This window comes from Ovis aries, chromosome 15 (assembly GCF_016772045.2).
Source record: "Ovis aries strain OAR_USU_Benz2616 breed Rambouillet chromosome 15, ARS-UI_Ramb_v3.0, whole genome shotgun sequence".
Taxonomy (NCBI): domain Eukaryota; kingdom Metazoa; phylum Chordata; class Mammalia; order Artiodactyla; family Bovidae; genus Ovis; species Ovis aries.
The window spans coordinates 72783858-72808107 of NC_056068.1; the positions used below are offsets into that span (position 1 = coordinate 72783858).

Below are 24250 nucleotides of genomic sequence, written 5' to 3' on the forward strand. Positions count from 1 at the left end.
TATACATATATTGCTGAACAGCTAATCTTTTTACTGAACTGCTTTAACATTTTTAAGACTTAACAAATGTTTTATAAGTTGGTTCACCAGGCAGTTTTCTTTTGCTTGGCTGGCTCCAGGTTGCCAGAATTTGTAGTGAGGAGACTTAAAGTACACTTTAAAGATCATGTTAATGGTAGTGGAGCCCGAGTATGGTAGATTACTGCGTTAAATGGGAAATCGATAGTGTAAGCTCCCCCATTGCACCCCCACCCCTGCTTTCTCTTAAAAGTTCATTCTTAAAAATGTTACAGAACAAATATGTGTACTCATATAAGTTCACATGGCCCTTCCTAAGAAAATCATTTATTAAAATCCGTTTCGGCTTTCCCTCCTTTCCATCACCCCTTCACACAGTTGAAATATTATTAATTGAATTTTCTCTTGGCGTAACTACAAGATGATTTTTGCAAGAAGGGCTTAATGTTACTTAAATCATCATTTTACACAGCAGCACTGCCTCTGGGACTTTTACACAACGCAGCTGCTTTTGGTAGATGAAGAAAATCAAGCCCTACTGCACAGACTTTTAGAAATACTGATATATTTTTAAAAGCAAGTAAAATGGCTGATGTACTAGCTTGTGATCCAGGGCTAAGTCACTTCAGTCGTGTCCAGCTCTTTGTGACGCTGTGGACTGTAGTCCACCAGTCCCCCTGTCCATGGGAGCCTCCAGACAACAATACTGAAATGTGAGCCGCTGTTTCCTTCTGGGTCACATTTCCTTCCCCAAGTGTGATCCAGTATGAATGGAGAATAAATCCATAGGAGTGGCTACTTTTTCTTGAGGAGAACAGTGCATCGTAGGAATATGGGCTGTTTCTAAATCTTTTTTTTGTGAATGGGTTTTACATTGTCAGATGCTTGTTTAGGGGGGAAGAAAATACTTTCAAACCTTTTTGAAGATGTTTAGAAAAATTAAAGAATAGTTTATGGAGAAGATTTTATCTTACTAGATTTAAAAATATTTTGTAATTTTAAAAAATAAGCTTTATTCTTTCGAGGTGATTTTAGGTTCACAGCAAAATTGAGGGGAAAGGTACAGAGAGTCCTGTGTACGCAGAGCGTCCCATGCTGTCAAAATGCTGCACCAGAGTATCCGCATTCCTTACAGCTGATGAATCTGGGTGTTAACACAGCATTATAACCCCAAATCTGTAGTGCAGGATAAATTTTTCATACTCTTGGAAGGAATATATTTAAATCTCAAGTTTGTTTTTGTTGTATACTGCTACAAAATGTGTCTTAGATGTCTCTGTTTGGATTCCTTGGCTTATACTCTTTTGGGTTTAAAAAAAATGGCATGGAAAGTAAAATGTTTGCTTTCCACCAGTTAAGTTTTTTAAGTTTATCTTTGTTTTCGAAAACTGTATTTTACTACATGCCTGTCTTTTCTGTGTCTATGTTGTTCGCTGGACACAAGCTGAAAGGGATGAGTTTAGGTCTCAGGTTAGAAATGCATATGCTTCTAGAGACCAGGTAGGTAATGGAATGAATCAGCTGGGCTAGAATGAGGCCAGAAGGAGCAGTCAGGTCTGGAGAGCCAGGGACTTCTCACCCTGTGTAACGACGTTGGTTCTTGCCAAGAGTTGCTAGGTGGCAGTTCAAGCCTGAGGGTACCACTATTTCTAGTTATTTTGCAAGGATTGTAAAAAGAAACCAAGATGTCTGAAGTAAAACTTCGCAGTTTTACATCAGCTTAACTCTAATTGGGGCCAGATAAAATTGAGGCGGCTCCAACAATCTGTGGGTGAGTATTTCATTTCCTTTTATCAAAGTGTTATTGGCCATTCAGGTATGGCCTAATCAAATCCCTTATGATTACACAGTGAGGGTGACGAATAGATTCAAGGGATTAGATCTAGTAGACAGAATGCCTGAAGAATTACGGACAGAGGTTCATAACGTTGCTATAGGAGGCAGTGACCAAAACCATCCCGAAGAAAAAGAAATGCAAGAAGACAAACTGGTTGTCTGCAGAGACTTTATAAATAGCTGAGGAAAGAAGAGAAGCGAAAAGCAAGGGAGAAAGGGAAAGAGATACCCACAGAATGCACAGTTCCAGAGAATAGCAAGGGAGATGAAAAGGCCTTCTTCAATGAACAGTGCAAAGAATTAGAGGAAAACAACAGGATGGGAAAGACTAGAGATCTCTTCAAGAAGATTGGAGATAGCAAGGGAACATTTCATGCAAGGATGGGCATGATAAAGGACAGAAATGGTAAGGACCTAACAGAAGCAGAAGAGATTAACAAAAGGTGGTAAGAATATGCAGAAGAACTATACAAAAAGGTCTTAATGACCTGGATAACCACAATGGTGTTGTCATTCCCTAGAGCCGGACATCCAGGATTTTGAAGTCGAGGAAGTTTAGGAAGCATTACTGCAAACAAAGCTGGTGGAGGTGATGGAATTCTAGCTGAATTATTTAAAATCTTGAAAGATGATGCTGTTAAAGTGCTGCACTCAGTATGTCAGCAAATTTGGAAAACTCAGCAGTGGCCACAGGACTGGAAAAGGTCAGTTTACATTCCAATCCCAAATAAGGGCCATGCCAAAGAATGTTCAAGCTATCATATAATTGCACTCATTTCACATACTAGGAAGATTGTGCTCAAAATTCTGCAAGTTAAACTTCAATGATGCATGAACCAAGAAGTTTCAGACTTAGAAGCTGGATTTAGAAAAGGCAGAGGAACCAGAGATCAAATTGCCAACATAGTTGGATCACAGAGAAAGCAAAGGAACTTCAGAAAAACATCTACTTCTGCTTCATTGACTATGAGAAAGCCTTTGACTTTGTAGATCACAACAACTTGGAAAATTCTTAAAGATATGGGAATACCAGACCACCTTACCTGTCTCCTGAGAAACCTGTATGGGGGTCAGGAAGCAACAGTTAGATCCTTACATGAAACAACTTTCAAAATTGGGAAAGGATTATGACAAAGCTGTATATTGTCACTCTTTTTATTTCACTTATATGCAGAGTACATCATGTGAAATGCTGGGCTGAATGAGCCACAAGCTGGAATCAAAACTGCTGGGAGAAATAACAACCTCAGATATGCAGATGATACTACTCTAATGGTGAAAGCAAAGAGGAACTAGAGAGCCTATTGAGGGTGAAGGAGGAGAGTGAAAAAGTTGGCTTGAACTCAGCATTAAAAAAAACTAAGATCATGGCATCTGGTCCCATCACTTCATGGCAAGTAGATGGGGAAACGGTGGAAGCACTAACAGATTTTCTTTTCTTGGGTTCCAAAGTCACTGTGATTGCTGAATGCAGCCATGCAGTTAGAAGATGCTTCTTCTTGGAAGGAAAGCTGTGACAAACCTAGACAGCATATTAAAAAGCGAAGACATCAGCTTGCTGACAAAGGTCTGTATAATCAAAGTTATGGTTTTTCCAGTAGTCTTGTATAGATGTGAGAGCTGGACCATAAACATTCAGTTGAGCACTGAAGAATTGATCCTTTTGAATTGTAGTGCTAGAGAAGACTTTTGAGAGCCCCTTGAACTGCAAGGAGATCAAACCAGTTAATCCTAAAGGAAATCAACCCTCAATATTTATTGGAAGGACTGATGCTTGAAGCTGAAGCTCCTGTACTTCGGCTACCTGATGCCAAGAGCCAGCTCATTGGAAAAGACTCTGGTGCTGGAAAAGACTGACGGCAAAAGGAGAAGGGGATAACAGAGAATGAGATGGTTGGATGGCATCACTGATTCAGTGGACATGAATTTGAGCAAAGTCTGGGAGACAGTGAAGGACAGAGAAGCCTGGCATGCTGCTTGTCCATGGAGTTGCAAAAGTGGGACACAACTTAGCAACTGAACAACAATTATTTCTCTGATCATTAAATATGAATTATTTCTCTGATCATTAAATGTGCTGGGGACTGTTCTCAGAGCTTTATAGAAATCAACTCATTGAATCAAGCAACACTGGAGTTGATACTTCTGTTATCCCCATATGAAAGATGATATAAGTCAGATACAGGTGACCCACAGTCAGAAGGGTGCCTGTCTGTGGTAAACAATTTAAGATGCTCCTAAAGATTCATAAATCATATCCCATGTGATTATACCGTGGAAATGAGAAATAGATTTAAGGGACTAGATCTGATAGATAGAGTGCCTGATGAACTATGGATGGAGGTTCATGACATTGTACAGGAGGCAGGGATCAAGACCGTCGCCATGGAAAAGAAATGCAAAAAGGCAAAATGGCTGTCTGGGGAGGTCTTACAAATAGCTGTCAAAAGAAGAGAAGCGAAAAGCAAAGGAGAAAAGGAAAGATATAAGCATCTGAATGCAGAGTTCCAAAGAATAGCAAGGAGAGATAAGAAAGCCTTCCTCAGCAATCAATGCAAAGAAATAGAGGAAAACAACAGAATGGGAAAGACTAGAGATCTCTTCAAGAAAATTAGAGATACCAAGGGAACATTTCATGTGAAGATGGGCTCGATAAAGGACAGAAATGGTCTGGACCAAACAGAAGCAGAAGACATTAAGAAGAGGTGGCAAGAATACACAGAAGAACTGTACAAAAAAGATCTTCACGACCAAGATAATCACTATGGTGTGATCACTCACCTAGAGCCAGACATCCTGGAATGTGAAGTCAAGTGGGCCTTAGAAAGCATCACTATGAACCAGGCTAGTGGAGGTAATGGAATTCCAGTTGAGCAATTTCAAATCCTGAAAGATGATGCTGTGAAGGTGCTGCACTAAATATGCCAACAAATTTGGAAAACTCAGCAGTGGCCACAGGACTGGAAAAGGTCAGTTTTCATTCCAATCCCAAAGAAAGGCAGTGCCAAAGAATACTCAAGCTACCGCACAGTTGCACTCATCTCACATGCTAGTAAAGTAATGCTCAAAATTCTCCAAGCCAGGCTTCAGCAATATGTGAACCGTGAACTTCCAGATGTTCAAGCTGGTTTTAGAAAAGGCAGAGGAACCAGAGATCAAATTGCCAACATCCTCTGGATCATGGAAAAAGCAAGAGAGTTCCAGAGAAACATCTATTTCTGCTTTATTGACTATGCCAAAGCCTTTAACTGTGTGGATCACAATAAAATGTGGAAAATTCTGAAAGAGATGGGAACACCAGACCACCTGACCTGCCCCTTGAGAAACCTATATGCAGGAAGCAACAGTTAGAACTGGGCATGGAACAACAGACTGGTTCCCAATAGGAAAAGGAGTACGTCAAGGCTGTATATTGTCACCCTGCTTATTTAACTTATATGCAAAGTACATCATGAGAAACACTGGGTTGGAAGAAACACAAGCTGGAATCAAGATTGCTGGGAGAAATATCAATAACCTCAGATATGCAGATGACACCACCCTTATGGCAGAAAGTGAAGAGGAACTAAAAGCCTCTTGATGAAAGTGAAAGTGGAGAGTGAAAAAGTTATCTTAAAGCTCAATATTCAGAAAACGAAGATCATGGCATCTGGTCCCATCACTTCATGGGAAATAGATGGGGAAACAATGGAAACAGTGTCAGACTTTAGTTTTGGGGCTCCAAGATCATTGCAGATGGTGATTGCAGCCATGAAATTAAAAGATGCTTACTCCTTGGAAGGAAAGTTATGACCAACCTAGATAGCATATTCAAAAGCAGAGACGTTATTTTGCCAACCAAGGTCCATCTAGTCAAGGCTATGATTTTTCCAGTTGTCATGTATGGATGTGGGAGTTGGACTGTGAAGAAAGGTGAGCTCTGAAGAATTGATGCTTTTGAACTGTGGTGTAGGAGAAGACTCTTGAGAGTCCCTTGGACTGCAAGGTGATCCAACCAGTCCATTCTAAAGGAGATTAGTCCTGGGTGTTCTTTGGAGGGAATGATGCTAAAGCTGAAACTCCAATACTTTGGCCACCTCATGCAAAGAGTTGACTCATTGGAAAAGACTCTGATGCTGGGAGGGATTGTGGGCAGGAGGAGAAGGGGACGCCAGAGGATGAGATGGCCGGATGGCATCGCCAACTCTATGGACATGAGTATGAGTGAACTCCAAGAGCTGGTGATAGACAGGGAGGCCTGGCGTGCTGCAGTTCATGGGGTCACAAAGAGTCAGACATGACTGAGCGACTGAACTGAACTAACTTAAAGATTCATGCACCACAGTGCACAGACCCCATAGAGTCCCCTCCCCTTGAGTGTAGCAGGACATCTTGTAACTAGGTTATATTTTATGGTGAAGGTGAAGGGAATTAGCAGATGCAAGTAAGGTCTCTCATCAGTTGACTTTGAGTTCTTCTAAAGGCAGATTATCTTTGATGGGCCTGACCTCATTAGGTGAGCTCCTTCCAAGCTGGCTCAAGCCTTCCCCGAGGTGAAGAGATTTGAAGCAGCAGAATTATTCTTTTGGCCTTGAAGAAGCAAACTGCCTTGTTATGGGGAGGACCATGTGACAGGGAATGGCAAGTGGCCTCTAAGACCAGAGTGGCCAAGTTTTACAACTGCAAGGAGCGGTTTTCTGTCCAATAGCCAGTGAGCTTGAAAGCAGAGCCTGAACCTCAGGTGAGATCACAGACTTCTGAGACTCTGAGTGGAGGACTCAGCTATGCCATGCCTAGATTCTTGACCTACAGAATCTGGGGGCTGACGAATGCCTGTTGTTCTAAACAGGCAAGTTTGTGGTCGTTTAATGTGCACCAATAGGCAACTCGTATCTGTTCCCTGTTTCACATTTCTGAGGTCACACTGCAGATCTGGGGGAGTGGATCCCGGCGGCGCAGGTACAGAGTACACTGCCTCGTGTCAGGAATGATCCTAAGAATGTATTTTTTAAAGCCTCCACTCTGTCCTTCATGGCCACAGGTGTATATTCTGCTATGATGTTTTTATAATCCACTTTTGTGGGCAACTCTGGAATTACTCTAAGTTCTCTTTTTATCCCCCCCCCAAATTAAGAAGCTGTATAAATATATACATATAAAATTTATTTATGCATGGAAATATTCTTTACATACTATATTCAAATCAGTTTTATTAAAAAGCAGTATTTTTTCTGTATTGTGAACTAGTGTTAATGTTTCTAATCTCTTTGATATGAAGTTGTAAAGAATGTGCATCTCAGGGTATGCAGATAAAGTATTTGCTGAAATCCCTTTGAGGTTTTGTAGAAAGTTTATTTTCGTTGATTCAAAGTTTTAAAAGATGATGGAGTATTTTACAACTTGTAATCGAATTAATGACATTCATCCTGAACTCTCTGACCTTCAGAACTTACAGTTTATCTCAGTTAAAATAAACTTACAGTTTATTTTAAAATTGTGAAATGGAACTGATCATTTTTTACTTCACCTTCATGTACTTTTAAATATGTGAAACTTGCCCAAAGTGATGCAAAGTACGTGGCATGAAATATAATCTACCATGTGGGTAATAAAAACTTACCCGTTCTTATTATAGGTATTAATGATTAGTTAATCTTAATTATTAAGGATTATCAGGATTCTTAAACGAGCTAGAGTCCATACCTTTTAAAAATGTTCCATTTTGGAGTGTGCAGTCAATTGACAGCATTGTTTTTAATCCAGAATGCTCTATTAAATACCGAGTACTGTTAACAGAACATGATTCTGTGGCCATGGATTAGCTGTTGGGTGACCTGGCTCCATCTCTGTCCTTCCCCTGAGGACCTTTGCCACCTGAGCCACCTGGCTGCCTGTTGCACTTTGTGTTGGACAGATGTATTCACATCTGTGATGTTGACAATATATGCTTTCTATAACTTAGATGATTATTGTAAGGATCAAACAAGATAATATACATGAGAAATTTCTGAATGTAAGGGGAAAGCTTAAATTTCAGTATTTGCCTTCCCCAGTATTATGTGTGAATTGCTTTCTTGGGAACTAAGTGAGAAGTGTAATTACTGTTGTCTTCCCTGGTGGCTCAGCAGCAAAGAATCTGCCTGCCAACGCAGGAGACACAGGTTGAATCCCTGGGTCGGGAAGATCCCCTGGAGAAGGAAATGGCAACCCACTCCGGTATTCTTGCCTGGAGAATTCCATGGACAGAGGAGCCTGGCGGGCTACAGTCCATGGACTCCCAAAGAGTCAGACACGACTGAGCGACTTTTTCAGTCACTAAGTCTTATTTGTTGGTGGCACTTGATAATGAGGAACAGGACAGGATAAAAGGGAGATAAAAGATCTCTTGCTTTTCAAGGTAACTCTTCATGGCAGTGGCACTGTGGTCATTACTGAAGCTTATAAAGCAAAAAGGAAATGTTGCTACAGAAGGGTGTTGGCTGAGGGCCCAGTTCTGTGACTGCCAGGGGTCTGCCTGAGTTTATTACCTTTAGGATACATGAACTGATTTCCTCAAAGCGACCAGTGAGAGTTCCTGAAAATTTGGTTGAAATACATATAGAGAGACATGGACATTATTAATTACAGACACATAATGTTTTTATATTTTACATTAAATTGTATGACACTTGTCAGTTGGAAAAATTTCAAGTACTCATTTTTTGCTTAGAAATAATTGAAAAGTATAGTAAATACAAGTAAATAAAGTTTACTTCTTGAGGATTCAACATTCAATCAGTTGTCTAATTCAGCCCATTAATTACCTGTGATACTACAATTTTGTCATAGACTAGGATTGGCATGGAATTTAAACAGTGTTATATCAGTGTTATAACAGTGTTATACCAGTTTAACACATCATTAGGAATAGAATTTCTTAGCTTCAAAAAATAATCCAATTTTAAAAGAATTTTTGTTCAGTCATTCCCTGTCCCTCTCACCTTGCTTTTATTTTTTCCCCCCATGGCATTTATTACCAAATATGATGAATTATATTTTTGCTTGTTTCTTTCCTGGTTCCCCCTACCCTGCGATAAACTCAAAGCTCCAAGATAAGCAGGTTAGTTGGGTCATGGCTAATATTCCCACATATAAAAGGCACTCAAGAAATATTTGTTGAATGAGTGAATGAATGTCCATAGTATTAACTGCCTTATAAAGAGACTTTGGAATATATGCTTTATTTATTTTTTAACTAGAATATATAGTTGCATTACAATGTTGGATTAGTTTCTGCTGTACAACCAAGTGAATCAGCTGTAAGTATACGTATATCCCCTCCTTGTGCCTCCCTCCCACCCCAGCACCCCCATCCCATCCATCAAGGTCAACCACAGAGCACCAAGCTGAGCTCTCTGCACTAGCCAGTAGGTTCCCATTAGCTATCTGCTTCACGCAGATACCTCAGTCCTAATCTCCTAATTCTGGAGGGTATGCTTTTTAGATGATTTAACTCCCCAGATTTGAATGACATCATCAACAGGAGACTAGCTAAACTCAAAGTGTGGCGGGCCGTATTTCCAGATACTCATACACTGAGTTTCAAAGGTATACTTGTGGCTTAAGTGTAGCAATAAACCTCAGCACAGCAAGAGTCATCCTAAAACTGAAATAAACTGTTGTTATTTTGTTCCTCACAAAAAATGTGGATCTAAACGCAAGGCTTACCAGCCTCAGTTAATCCAGAAGCAGCGCCTGATGCCATCAAGAGAGAGTGGAACTGGGAATAAGGCGCCTTTTCCAGCGCTGCATCCCATCCGGTCTCTGACAGAACTTTCTGGCCTTGGACGAGCTATTTCACTTCAGTTTAAAATGGAGGCAGTCTTAGCACGATGTTCTAGGATTGTGGTGCAAATTCAATCAGATGATTCATGGAAAACCCTTGGCGCAGTGCCTGGCACGTGGCAAGCACTCAGAGGTCGCCCTTGTTCTGTTAGAGGAGCGCTGTGAGATGAGAGAAATAGAACACGAGAGTTCCAAACCGTCAGAGGAACGTATTCAGCTCCGCTACTGAATATGGAATCGGGTTGTAGCCAGACCTCAGTGGCCGGGGCGGGGTACCTGGAGTGGCCCACAGCAATGCGTTCATGATTGCTGCCTTTTAAGAGTGTTGGTCAGGGTAGAGGGCGGAGAGAATCCGTGTGCACGTGTGTCTAAGACGGAAAGCTTAAACTCAGTTCCAAAGGAAACTCTTGGAGAACTGACCCAAGATTTAGAAGCTGAAACCTGATTTTGTCTGAATATTCAGAGTAAATATGCCTTTCAAGGGTAAACTTGCATGAAATCAAGTTTAAGAGGCTGGTAAACAAAAATGACAGAGAATGAGATAGTTAGATGGCATCACTGACTCAATGGACATGAGTTTGAGCCAACTCTGGGAGATGGTGAAGGACAGGGAAGCCTGGCATGCTGCAGTCACAAGGAGTCGAACACAAATGAGCAAACTGAACAACAGCAAAACAAAACTGAATGTCCAGTTTTATTTATTTTTTATAGGAAGTATAACTATGGTGAAGGCTAGCGTGCTTATCAGTGTCACTGCTTCCTGTTGGCAGATGTAGAGAGGAAGGCAAAATAAAGCCAAAAGTTCCCTTTGTGAGCATGCTGTCTATTGCCCAGAGAGTCTGTGTGTTTAGGGGCATCAAGTGAAAAGTCTGGCATTTCCATTTCCATGAAGGGAGCAGCCTTGCCAGGATACCTCGCATTTGCTGCCTCTGGCCAACCTCCCTCAACCTGTGCTTGGTGAACCCTTCCAAAGCTCGTCTTAGTGACTCTCATTTTCCTGCATGCAGGTCTCTCCAGCATTCCCCCTCTTCTACCCAACACTTTATTTCTTTATATGGTATACTGCTTGCAACTTGGCTTTCTTTATAGTTCTGGTAGTCCTGGGAGTGAGTCTTGACCAGAGGAGTTATTTGTTTTCTTTTAAAATGACAGAAATGCTTCTGGCTTTCTGAAATTCATGAACTAATTAATTCAGACTGTAAAAAAGCCGAAGTTGTGGAGAAGGAACTGGCAACCCACTCTAGCACTCTTGCCTGGAAAATCGCATGGACAGAGGAGCCTGGTGGGCTACAGTCCATGGGGTTGCAAAGAGTCAGACATGACTGAGCGAGCAGCTAGTCATTTTGAGGGGAGGAAACAGTCCCAGAAAATCTGAGGTGCTCGCCAGAGGCCCCAGAGCTTTTGATGGCAGAGCCAGAACTGTGGCAGAGGACTCCCAGCTGCCAGGCCTCTTGACCCTGGCCTCTCTCGCCAGATACCCAGGTGGCAAACTAGAATCTAAAGTCTGTTTCTTACACCTGAGGGCTTCCCTGGTGGCTCAGTGGTAAAGAATTCGCCTGCCAGTGCAGGAGATGCAAGTTCCATCCCTGGTCCGGGAAGATCCCACATGCCTTGGAGCAGCTAAGCTACTGTGTCACAGCTACTGAGCCCGTGTACCACAACTACTGAAGCCCGAGCAGCTTCGAGCCCATGCTCTGCAGCAAGATGCCCGCAGTGAGAAGCCCACACACCACAGCCAGAGAGTAGCTCCTGCTTGGCACAGCTAGAGGAAAGCCCGCACAGGAGGGAAGAGCCTGCACAGCCATAAATAAATAAAATCATGAAAAAGAAGGAAGAAGCCGAAGTTGGTTCCTTTTTCTCCTGTATCCAATTTAAAAACACAAATACCCTGACCGTTCTACATCTAGGAATTTATCTTACAGAAAAACTCAGGTAGCTAACTCCACGAAGATTTAGGTGCAGGATATTCAGCAGTAGTGAGATATGAGAAATGATCGACATGTCTATCAGTGACTCCCTAATCCACTCTTCTGTTTGATTAGAGACAGGGCCCCGCCTTCTCAGTGCAGATGGTAGGCCCTAGATGGTTCTGTGTTAGCAGACCAGCTTAAACGCAGGGCAGTGGGAACATAAGCCACCTCTTCTTGGTCAGTGACTCCTTCCAGACCTTGATACGGACGATCAGAACATCAGTCATGTGATTCATTGCCTGTCTTGACCACAGTTCCAGAAGTAGAAGAGGTGACCAACATCCATAAATAGCCTTGAATGCTTTGACTCAGTAGGGCTCTTTGATGTGTTACTCAATTTTTTCCTTAACAACTTCCTGCCTTTGTCTGTTGCCTGCGTTACAGTCTTTCCCAAATCTCACGCAGACCGTTCCCAAGGTGGCCTTAACTAGACTACAAGTAACCTTGCTTTGGATTATGATTTATTCTACATACTTCGGTTGTGTATGTATTATCATTATCTTTTATTATCATGGCTTTGGCCTGGGGAAGGGTCTGGGAAGCTGGGGCGGGCATATGTGAGGGAGCAGCCTCCGCTACAGCCATCGCTTCTTCTGGTCAAACTGCTTTTGGCTTTGGTGCTAACGAACATAAACATTCTGTAGTTTCCTAGGTCCTTATTTTGTCTCTCTCTCTCTTTTTTTTTAAATAAAGCCTTGGTGACCTATAAATTCCTCTGCATTTGTTGGCTTCTCACATTCTGTTTCTTACCACTTGCCAGGTTACACTCCCCCTCTCTAAGACAATGAATTCTTCTTTAGATCTGTGCCCGCTCATACTGTGTTTTGAATGGCTTCTTAAATTATGGCCCAGAAATTCTATGTAATTAAAAATGTCTCTCAGTACGTACTGACCTGAAAGGCCATGTTTATTTAAAAAGCATTTAGAGAGTAACATATTTAGAGAAGGTCTGGTCTTACTGTTGTTTAAAACAAAAATGAAAAACCAAAAAGCCCAGCCTGCCAATGCCACATATGTACAAATAGAAAAATAACAAAACTCAAGAACCAACTCTGTGTGTATATATGTCTATATGCATCAAAGAAAGATCTATAGGATAACAGAGCATTCACAGTGGTTATTTCTGGGGAGCTGTTAAACCAAAAACATTTATTCTTTTGAGGGTGATGAGTGCTTTGTGATTCCAAATAAAAACCTTATTTCTATAAAAAGTATATACATATACAGAGTATTTTGCCTGCAAATTTAGCGAGTTCAGGGACTCTTCCAATAATTTTTTTGACTCAACCCGTGTGTTTTGATATTACTGTCTAATATCCATCTTAGTTGGTCTGTTTTTAAGTACTGAGAAAACACTTCATCTTTGTGTTTATGATATATACATTGTAATAATATGTATTGAACTTCTACAATATTGCTTTGAAGCAACCATAAGGGTAATAGAAATGATATTGCCTCTGTCTGCTGCAGAGAAAACTTGTTAATTAAAAGGTTTAACTTATATCTCCTTGAACTTTTTCTTAAAGGCCCATTCTACACAAATCATTCTAAAGTCTAGGGAGCCAGTTTTATTGTATATTAAGTGGGACCAACATGTTTTAAGACCAAATTTATGATATGATAGTTATATTTTTTACATGTTAAATGCATACTTTATAGTAAATTGGGTCCTTAAGGCAACCAATATTTGGGGGCATAATTTTACTGTTTTAAATTATTATAGAGGCTAATGGTATTATATGTTTGTGTATTTATGTTACATTATTGGGTTTAGCTATGATTGATTTTGGTACCAGAAATTCCAATTATAAAATTGTTTCTGTGGGCAAAGGGGATCTATTTTTCAATATCTGTTTAGTGTACTTTCTGGAAATACTTGAGCAAAGTATGTGGAGTTTTACATGTTTTTAGCGTGAAACTCCATAGGTAACCAAGAGTCTGTTTTGTGCTTCACAGCTCAAATATTACTTCATACTTGAATCTACCAAGCAAAGGCCCCAAATAAAGCTACCCCTTCTTAAACTAAGACTTAAACTAGTGTTTCATTAGCCTTTATTTCACGTTGTGTATCAAAGACATTTGTGTATCTAAGATGTTGTTAAATTGTGTCTAACTCTTGGGATCCCATGAACCGTATAGCCAGCCAGGCTCCTCTGTCCATGGGATTTCCCGGGCAAGGACCCTGGAGTGGGTTGCCCTTTCCTTCTACAGGGGATCTTCCCGACCCAGAAATTGAAGCCGCATCTCCTGCATTGGCGGGTGAATTATTTTCCACTGAACTGCCTGGGAAGCCTGTATCTAAGATACTTGGATACATTTACAGTGTTCCAGGCTTTGGAGAGGAACCCAAGGCCTGCCTGCAGCACCTTTGGCTACTCTATTAAAGTAGAGTAGTGTCTCTCAGTGGCTACTCAGGTAGTGTCTCTCATCTCAGGAAGTGTCTCTCAGTGGCAACTAAGTGTGGGACACTGCCCAGTATGTATTTGTGTCATGCCTGTGACACTGTACAGTTGGTTGCCAAAGTTTAAGTTCTTTGCTGGGAGCAGCTACACTCCAATCATAATGAGTAAACTCACCACTCATATCTTGGTTTCCAGATACTATTTTCTAATAAAGGGTGTAGTGCTCCTTGGAGACATTGCTAGTTCCAGGGCTGGGGCAGGGAAAATAGAAGGTGAGCCTGGAATATTTTATTGTGCCAGAATGCAAGAAAGTATTCAAAGAATAATGAGGATGCTTCAAAAAGACACAGAAACTAGTTTGAAGAGACTCCCTGTCATTAGTCAAATCTGGATAAATTGAACGTTAAAATTAAAATAGACATAATTATTGAATACAATAGGAAGTTATGAACCCAGGCTCATAATAATAAATGCATAAATTGAAATTTTAATGAGAAAGGGAATTTTATATAGTCTCAAAATCTCTCCCCACAAAAAACCCCAAATATTTGTAATTACAAAGGGGAAAATAGTAACTTTACAGTGGAAGAGCCAAGCAGTTACCATTTTAATAAGCGATCAAACGTATCTTCATGGGTAATAGGACAGTTGATAGGGTACAATGAGAAACAGTTTCATGTCTATGATATTCCTGCCAAGGATGTATAACCCAAATCTAATCATGAGGAAACATACAAACCTCAATTGAGGGATGTTCTACAAAGTAATTGGCCTGTGGTCTTTAAAGTGTCAAAGTCGTAAAGGTCAAGAAAAGACCAGAAAACTGTTCCCAGGTTGAAAGGCTAAACAGACGTGGCACCTAATGCAATGGGTGATTCTGTTTTGGATCCTTTTGCTGTAAGGACCTCGTTGAGACAACTGATAAAATTTGAATAGATTCCAAGAGTTACAAGGCAATACTGTATCAAGGTTAATTTCTTAATTTTGTTGCTTATGTAATATTTAGGAGACTGTAGGAATTACATATGAAAGGAACATTCTTAAACTTTTTAGTCTCAGGACCCCTTTATACACTTAAAAATTGTGGAGAGTCCCATAGAGCTTTCGTTTATGTAGGATACGGCTATCAGTGTTTATTGTATTAGAAAGTCAAGCTGGCTAATTTTTTAAAATAATTTTTCAATTCATGTAAAAGTAATAGCAATAAACCCATTCTGTTAGTGTAATGTATTTTTAGTAAGGACAATAGCTGTCTTCTGAAACAACAAGATTCAGTGAGAAGAGTGGTGTTATTTTACATTTTTAAAACTCTCTTTGATATCTGACATAGAAGACAGTTGTGTTTGCAGATCTGTTTCTGCATCCATTATGTGAAAATATGTTCTTCTGGTTGAAGTTTAAAAAGAAAGGGCTTCCATGGTAGGTCAGCTGGTAAAGAATCCACCTGTTTGATTCCTGGGTCAGGAAGATCCCCTGGAGAAGGGATAGGCTACCCACTCTAGTATCCTTGGGCTTCCCAGAGGGCTCAGATGGTAAAGAATCTGCCTGCAGTGCAGGAGACCTGGGTTCGATCCCTGTGTCGGAAAGAAGATCCCCTGGAGGAGGGCATGGCAACCTGCTCCAGTATTCTTGCCTGGAGAATCCCCATGGACAGCGGAGCCTGGTGGTCCATGGGATCACGAAGGGTCAGACACGACTGAGCAGCTAAGCACAGCATAGCACATGAGAAGAAAATCTGGTTTACATGAATATCTAGTTGGAGAAGAGAAAGTGATTTGGGTAGCCTCTTCAGATAATTGTGGATATTTTTTTTGGTTACTACATCGACATCCCTTAAGTGGAAATTTCTTCAAGGTTAGTTGTGATATGGAATCTGAAAACATATCAGTGAACTTTTCATACTCCATTACCTTAAAATCCACATGTCTGTCTCCCACATTGAATAGGTCTTCGTCCATCATGATTTTTTAACTTTATGATTGGTCTTTGGAAAATATTGGTTCCTGAGTTTTGCAAATCTTAACAAATGTTGACACTGTTCCCCTCCCCGCAGCGCCCCCCCCCCCACCGCCGCCAAATTACAATGACTAATATCAGTCCTAATCTCATCAGAAAAAAAAATCTTTCAGTCTCAGGATGGTGGATTCAAGTTTTACAGGATTCTAATTTTCATTTAAAATCTCCCATTTTACCATGGACAGTAAATCCCATTGCTTTTCTTAAAGTGTCAGACTAGCTTCATCTGTTTTTAGGATATGTCTGCCAAATCTGAATAAGCATAGTTTTTCTGTCAGTTGTTCTTTGAAGTAAAATGATGCTGCCTGAAAAAAGGGCAGCTAATTCAGCTCACAACTCAATTGTGCTTGCTTTTTCTCCGGACAGCCGTTATACTGGGTACACAGAAAAAGTGCTTTATGTAGACTTCCCATTTTGTCACATGGAACATTAAAAAGATGTATACACAAGGGTAGAGATTTAATAAAAATTATTTTACTGCTTCATATAGGAGCCATTCTTTAACAAAACTGACTTTTTTTCTTTTTTACTGCTGGTATGTGAAGAACACAGTGACTTTTAACATAGTTAGGTTTCTTGAGAAGATTCTAGCAGTTTTACCCACCATTACTTTTGTGCTATTGGTGCAGTTATCACCAACTAAAAAAGGCAAATAATGTCTTAGTAATTTTGACTCTAAAGAGCCATCAGGGTCATGGGTCACTATTTGAGAACGGCTACACTGAAGTATTTATGGGTGATGGAATCTGAATCAACTGAATGAAACATGGTTCAGGAAAAAAAATTCCTTGTACAGTATTTGCAACTTTGATTGAGATTATTTCAAAACTAAAAAAAACATAAATGATAGCCTTTCAAATGATGAAGACTGAAATTTATGATGATAGTCATTTGTGAGTTTCAGCAAGATACCAGTAAATTCTTCTGCAGATTAAGTGGCATACGTCATTTAGTAAACTTTTTGGCATCTAGTTGATTCTTAGTAAATGATAACTTATGAATTATTACTGTAATAACTGTTATCAGGTATTACTCCTGTTTAGTTGGTAGGCTATTAATTGCAGCCCTAAGCATTTTACATGGTACCTCTGAGTTCCTTAGGACATCCTAGAGTCTAGGTGACTGGTGTCAGATTTGTATTCTTAGTTCCAATACTATAGGATGAGACTGTGAATCAGCACTTTTGCTTTTACTTCGGCTTAATATGTAAAAACTGTGCTCCTTCTACTTTAAATGAAAAGTGTTGTTTTGTGTTAAATAGAAAAATGGTTCTACTCTTGGCAAAATGTTGAACTGTATTGATCTTCAGAGTATTAATTGCCGTAAAGTAATTATTTCAATAGCTAATATTTTAAATTTTATGGTAATTTTTTTCAAAAGTTCCTGGATTGCTTTTGTTTTGACTTTAAAGAAATAAAAGCAACTGTTAAGCTTCTTTTTTCTAAATACCTAAGTGAGAGACCTAGATCTTGAAAAGAGTACTTTTTCCTGTGGTGAAATTTCACAAAACCAGAATGGAATCTTGCAAGAACAAAGTGACAGGTTGAAATAAAAAGAGGTCACTTTAAAACAAAAGCAGCACAGTCAGCATTTTTAGAAGAAAGGTACTGTGTGATGTTTGACTTCTAATTAATTTGAACTATCTTTTTATTTGAAAGAAGAGAGAACTGTTATGGAGGGTTACAGAAATATCCCTTTCACTTTGAGTTATATCCCTTTTAGTTCACGTATCCTGCATGGGAAATTGGTCAGCTCTGGCCCAGGTCTTACTGTCAGTACTCACTACTTTCTGTGTTCATGAGTTCCGCGTGGTGGATTCAGCCAACCCCAGGATCACGTGGTATGTTTACAATCCTGGGTTGGTAGAATTAGTGGATATGGTTGGCCGAATATGGGACTTGAGCCTCCGTGGATTTTTATATTCACAGGGCATCCTAGAAACAGAATACATAGATACCAAGAGACGAGTTTAATTTCATTTCTCAAGCCAACAAAGAGAGGTACCTCAAGAAAAAAAGTTGCTTTTCAAAAGAAAAAAAAGTATTTTATGTGATTTTTTAAAAAATGCTGAGACATAATTGGAGGAATTGTTATATATCTTTATCCCACAGCCCTTCAGGGTATTGATTTTTAACTTATCAGAGCTTCTACCTTGGAAGAAAGACAATAGAGGCAGTCATGTTGTGGACCGTTGTGGTGGACAAGGATCAGGGTACTCAGAAGTATGTCTCCAAAGCTTCGGTGAAGTTCTTACTCTTCTCTAGTGGTGGGCTGTTGCTGAGTTGTAGACGGGTGGTTGTATGAAGAGCCTCGGGTAGGAGATGTGGTGAACCTGGAAATGAAGATTGTATTGGAGTGGCCAAAAGGTTTGTTCAAACCTGAGTATAATGGTCCCCGCTTATGTTCCAGGAGCTTGTTGCATCCTTGTGCTCGTGTTTAAAACGGAGGTTTCTTGTTCATCTGTGTTGGCTTCTGTTGGCAGGGCCAGATGAGGGTTGATAGGCTATGGGAAGCGGGGAGATGCCTAGATTTATTTCTACAGTTTTACGGAGCCAGCTGTCTCCCACCCCAGCCTTTTAGAACATCTGTCATTATTCTCTCCTAAGAGCCTTGGCCCAGAGAGCGGCATCTCCTGTCCTGTGTTTATGTACGTGCTTCTATTTTTGACTCACATAGCTTGGTGGTGGTGGTTTGGGGGGCAGTTCATGGAGTCCTCACATCTGGTCCATGGACCTCGTCAAGAGCATGCATAGCCCATAACCTTGGGAAAGGAAATGTAAGGGAAGACTCCTGGATTCTTCTGGGGGAGTTTTCCTCACTATAAAAGGGACCTAAACAAGATGTCCCGTTGTTGATTCTGAACGTTGCCTGCATGGACGCTTGGAATGGCAGTGATCCTCTTGAAACCAAGGGAAGAGCCAGTCTAGAGGAATAAAAGAAAGGGTGGAAGGACCCTGGAGCCTTTGTGACGTTGTTGAACAACTGAACAAAACAGATCCAAGTCCTTGTCCTCACAAGCTTAATTCTAGTGGGAGCAGATGGCAATAAACATGTACATTAACAAAGTACATAGATTAGAGGGGGGTATTTGCCGACTAAGGTCTTTCTAGTCAAGGCTTTGGTTTTTCCAGTAGTCATGTATGGATGTGAGAGTTGGACTGTGAAGGCGGCTGAGTGCCGAAGCATTGATGCTTTTGAAGTGTGGTGTTGGAGAAGACTCTTGAGAGTCCCTTGGACTGCAAGGAGATCCAACCAGTCCATTCTGAAGGAGATCAACCCTGGGACTTCTTTGGAAGGAATGATGCTAAAGCTGAAGCTCCAGTACTTTGGCCACCTCATGCGAAGAGTTGACTCATTGGAAAAGACTGATGCTGGGAGGGATTGGGGGCAGGAGGAGAAGAGGATTACAGAGGCTGGATGGCATCACAGGCTCGATGGACGTGAGTCTGAGTGAACTCTGGGAGTTGGTGATGGACAGGGAGGCCTGGCGTGCTGTGATTCATGGGGTCGCACAGAGTCGGACACGACTGAGCGACTGGACTGAACTGAAGCACAATGGGATGAAAAAAAGCAGAGAAGGGGGAGACGGAGTGCAAGAGAGGAGTAGCTGCATTTTTCAAAGGCTGGTCAAGGAAGACTTCTCTGACCCAACAGAGATACAGGATCTGGAAGAGCATTCCAGACAGAGGGCATAGAAAGTGAAAAGCCTTGAGTGTATTTGGAAAAGATTCTGTGTCTACAGAACTGCCAGGACCCCTGTGACCAAGGCTGAGGAGTGACCGGAGAGTAGGTGGGTAAAGATGAGTTTGGTATCAGGCTGATGATGAAGACTTTGTTACTGTATGTGAGATGGCACCCTTTGGAGGTTTGCAAGGAGGGAAGTGACAGCATCTGACCTATGTTTTAAAAAGAAGACAAGCCCACAATAGGGGCAGCGGAGAAAAGTTAAGAGAAAGAAAACAGTGTTAACTGGACTAGAGCAGGATTCAGAGAAATTCAGGTATAAGTTCAAAGTTTTATGTATCTGGAAAAACTTGCATCAAAAGCCATTTTATTTATCCTAATGTGACGACATAAGAAAACTTAAAACTTACTTATGCCATATGTGTATAAGTCTGTGCCATGTAAGTACATTCACCAAATCTTCTGAGATCTAACAGTAAATTTGATTCAGTGGCTGTTAGGTGGCTTTTATTACTAGAGAGAAATTTTCCTAAATGTCAGCATATAGTGGTAGTGTGGAAACAGACTTTGCTTTTCTTAAATAAATAGATAAATTTTATCTTATTTTACCTCTGGAATAAAGTTTTACTTTCAATAAAAGGTTTCCTTCAGCCTTTTGATTTTAGTCTTTTTTCTTGTGAATTGGTGGCTCTAATAAAGGCAAGAGTTCTTTACTTACTTGTGGTAAATTCTGTGAACCATTTGTGATAAGACATGTTAGACCAGCTATGGGGGAAAACCCTGTATCTGGCTGTCCATTACATGAACACATATCATAACTAATTTATATTCGAATTATAGGTGTACCTTTAACACTAGATAAGGTGTTTTCCAGGTCAATTTTTATCCTCTCTAGTTTATTCATAGATTCCTATCTAGAGTTGATAACTTTTCACTGAGTCTAACTAAGAATAAATCTGTTGTGAACCAGCTGTTTTAGTTTCAGACATAAATCCTTTTAGGTCAAGAACAGAAATCTCTGTGGATTAATGCTGTATATTCTGTGATGAGCCGGCATTGACTTCAAAGGAAGAACATTTTATTTTTGGAAGTAGGGTTTTTAAGTTAATTCTTTGAATTCTCATCCAGTTCCAAAGAAGAAACATTCTTAGAGACTTTATGGACTGCCTCCTGTATGCCAGTACATAGTAGTGTTGGTAATATTTTTGTACCTTTGTATTGATAGTACTAATGAGTATCAGTACCTTCTAAAAAGCCTCTTGATGAAAGTGAAAGAGGAGAGTGAACAAGTTAGCTTAAAGCTCAACATTCAGAAAACTAAGATGATGGCATCTGGTCCTATCACTTCATGGGAAATAGATGGGGAAACAGTGGAAACAGTGGCAGACTTTAGTTTTTTGGGCTCCAAAATCACTGCAGATGGTGATTGCAGCCATGAAATTAAAAGACGCTTACTCCTTGGAAGGAAAGTTATGACCAACCTAGATAGCATATTCAAAAGCAGAGACATTATTTTGCCAACAAAGGTCCGTCTAGTCAAGGCTATGGTTTTTCCAGTAGTCATGTATGGATGTGAGAGTTGGACTGTGAAGAAAGCTGAGCGTCGAAGAATTGATGCTTTTGAAATGTGGTGTTGGAGAAGACTCTTGAGAGTCCCTTGGACTGCAAGGAGATCCAACCAGTCCATTCTGAAGGAGATCAGCCTTCAGATCTGAAGGATTTCTTTGGAAGGAATGATACTAAATCTGAAACTCCAGTACTTTGGCCACCTGATGCGAAGAGTTGACTTATTGGAAAAGACTCTGATGCTGGGAGGGATTGGGGACAGGAGGAGAAGGGGATGACAGAGGATGAGATGGCTGGATGGCATCATCGACTCGATGGGTGTGAGTTTGAGTGAACTCTGGGAGTTGGTGATGGACAGGGAGGCCTGGTGTGCTGTGATTCATGGGGTCGCAAAGAGTCAGACATGACTGAGCAACTGAACTGAACTGACCTTCATTTTCAGAAGAGGATGCAGAAGCCCATAGACTTGCTCAGAGTCATTTAGCAAGTAAGTGTGGAAGTGAAATTGGTACCCATGTCTCAGTAACCTCACCGTTGATGCCGTGTTCTCAGAGCAGCTCACTGGTGAAGGCAGAAATCAACATGATATGTTCCTTCTCATGAATATGCTTTCTCCAGCGCCTCACTTCTCAGTGTGCTATTTCCCTTAGCTCTGTTTAGACCTTAATAGTCCTGTGCAAAGTGGAACACAGGTCTTTCTTGTGTCACTGTATGGCTCCATTACTGTGCATTTTTTGTGTGCTTTTTAAATGTAGTGACTATTTATTATTAACCAAGTTTCCAGATTCTAATATCATATTCTTTTTAGTTCCAGATTAATAATATGGATTTTTTTGTTTTAATAGATCACACTTTACAATGTTTTGTGACATAGAGACTTCTTCCAGAAAGAATGAGGTTATCCATTTACAATTAAAATCCTAAAGCCAGAGATACTTAAAGAGTATATAGCATGATGATATGAACCATATTTTATAGTTTGTATCTAAGGATCTAAAAAGTCATCATTATTGATTTATAGGAGAACTGATTAAGGAACATTCAGGCAATTCTGTGATAACACTGGAATTTTTGTTTCAGAACTATTGTGCTGATTCTATAGCATCTCTTAGATGGTCTCATGATTGCTTAAAATTATCCTGGTCTAAATTTTATCTCAAATTGGGGTGGGGAAAGTGTTTGAAAGAGTAATGTCATCAAATGCTTGAATCTTATTTGCCATATATTAATTTTCCTCCCTCCATTTGTGTTTTTTTTTCCCCTAGGAGAAAAATTCAAAGTGGAAACAAAGACCGTTGCCGTTGACTTTACGTTAGAAGATATTTATGACAAAATTAAAACAAGCTTGGCAGGTCTTGAGATTGGTGTTTTAGGTTTGTATCTCCGTCACATTTATAGATTCTTCTTGCATCTGTTGATTAGTACTGTTTTCATTTTGAATGTTAGGTGTTCAACTGGTGGCCTAACTAGTGAAAAGAAAATTGTCTTGTTAATACAAATGATCATTAGATGATATTAATTTATATATGTGTGAATCTTTATGTTTTATGTTGTGTTTAATGACGACTACAGTTTAGGTTGTTTTCTTGGCCTGCTTTATTTCCACTCTTTCATTCTCTCGGTATGTATTTAAATATAGCTATATTATTATCTTTTACAGCAGGTGATGCTGACCCATTTTTGTAGTTGAGGAAATAAAGGCTTAGAGGGGTATTTCTTAGCCTTTGTTCAGTATTACCCTCTCCCCAACAAGGAGTCTTTTTAGACATTATTTTCCACTAGTCTTCCCTCCCATGAAATTTTAGTACCGCAGATACCCTGTGTATCTTGTTTACAAAAGCTATACCTGTGCTTTATATACAGAAAGGTTAAGAGCTCACACCACGCCCCCGAAACAATTTTTGCCCACTGAGGGGAGCTATCACCCCAGTCGAGAAGACTTGACTCAGGTGAATGACTTACCTGAGGTCACACAGAGGCTGAGAACTGCACCTGGGTTTTAGCCACTACAGTAAATCCCCTGCCTAAAAACGAGTTCCATTCTGAGAGTGTGTTCCTATGTCCAGTTAGTAAGTCCACCAAAGTTAGCCTAGGTCCCAGCTAACACAGCTGGCTATATAATACTGTACTGGAGTAGGTTTATAATATTTTTCACATAAATGACACGCAAAAAACAAACGAGCACAAAAAACAGAGAACATGTTTTTAATCTTACACAGTACCTTGAAAAGCACTGTTGAGTACTGTTGTACTTTTGAACTTTTCAGTAGTGTACTAAAAGTACTATCGTACTTTTCAGCAGTGATGCACCTACCAGCCACGTCACTGCTGCTTTAAGCTTGCTTCCGGACATCTCAGGCTTAAAATAAAGTTACTGCACGGCTGCGCTCTACGCAGTTGTTGTTCAGTCGCCCAGTCGTAGCTGACTCTGCAGCCCCGTGAACTGCAGCATGCCAAGCTTCTCTGTCCTTCACTGTCTCCTGGAGTTTGCTCAGACTCATGTCCATTGAGTTGATGATGCCCTCCAACCATCTCATCCTCTATCAGCCTCTTCTCCTCCCACCTTCAGTCTTTCCCAGCATCAGGGTCTTTTCCAGTGAGTCAGCTGTTCACATCAGGTGGACAAAGTATTGGAGCTTCAGCATCAGTCCTTCCAGTGAATATTCAGGGTTGATTTCCTTTAGGGCTGGAGTGTTATACAAGGCTTGCTTCATCTGTTCTTTCCTGACCCAGATATAGAAAGCCTACAGCGTGAGTTTTAGGCACAATAGGCAGATCTGTGAAGGATGAGGTACAGGGTACCCACTTGCAGAATCCTAGGACTTTTGTCAGTACATAAGCATTAATATTTAGACATAAGAATTGATATTTTCCTGGGCCACGTATGCTAATGGAACCACTGCTTTTGTAGTCCAGCCCGTTAGTAAGTTGCAGCCTGCGAGTCAGCAGTTTCTA

The 24250-nt window shown here is 40.4% G+C and overlaps 1 protein-coding gene across 1 annotated transcript in view; it reads left to right on the forward strand.

The window, feature by feature from the left end:
- Positions 1–24250, forward strand: part of HSD17B12 (hydroxysteroid 17-beta dehydrogenase 12) — a 169039-nt gene that overhangs the window by 81991 nt on the left and 62798 nt on the right. Inside the window, exon 4 of the mRNA XM_004016421.6 lies at positions 22561–22668. Within this exon, the coding sequence (XP_004016470.1) occupies positions 22561–22668 (108 nt within the window). The remainder of the gene's footprint in view (positions 1–22560; positions 22669–24250) is intronic.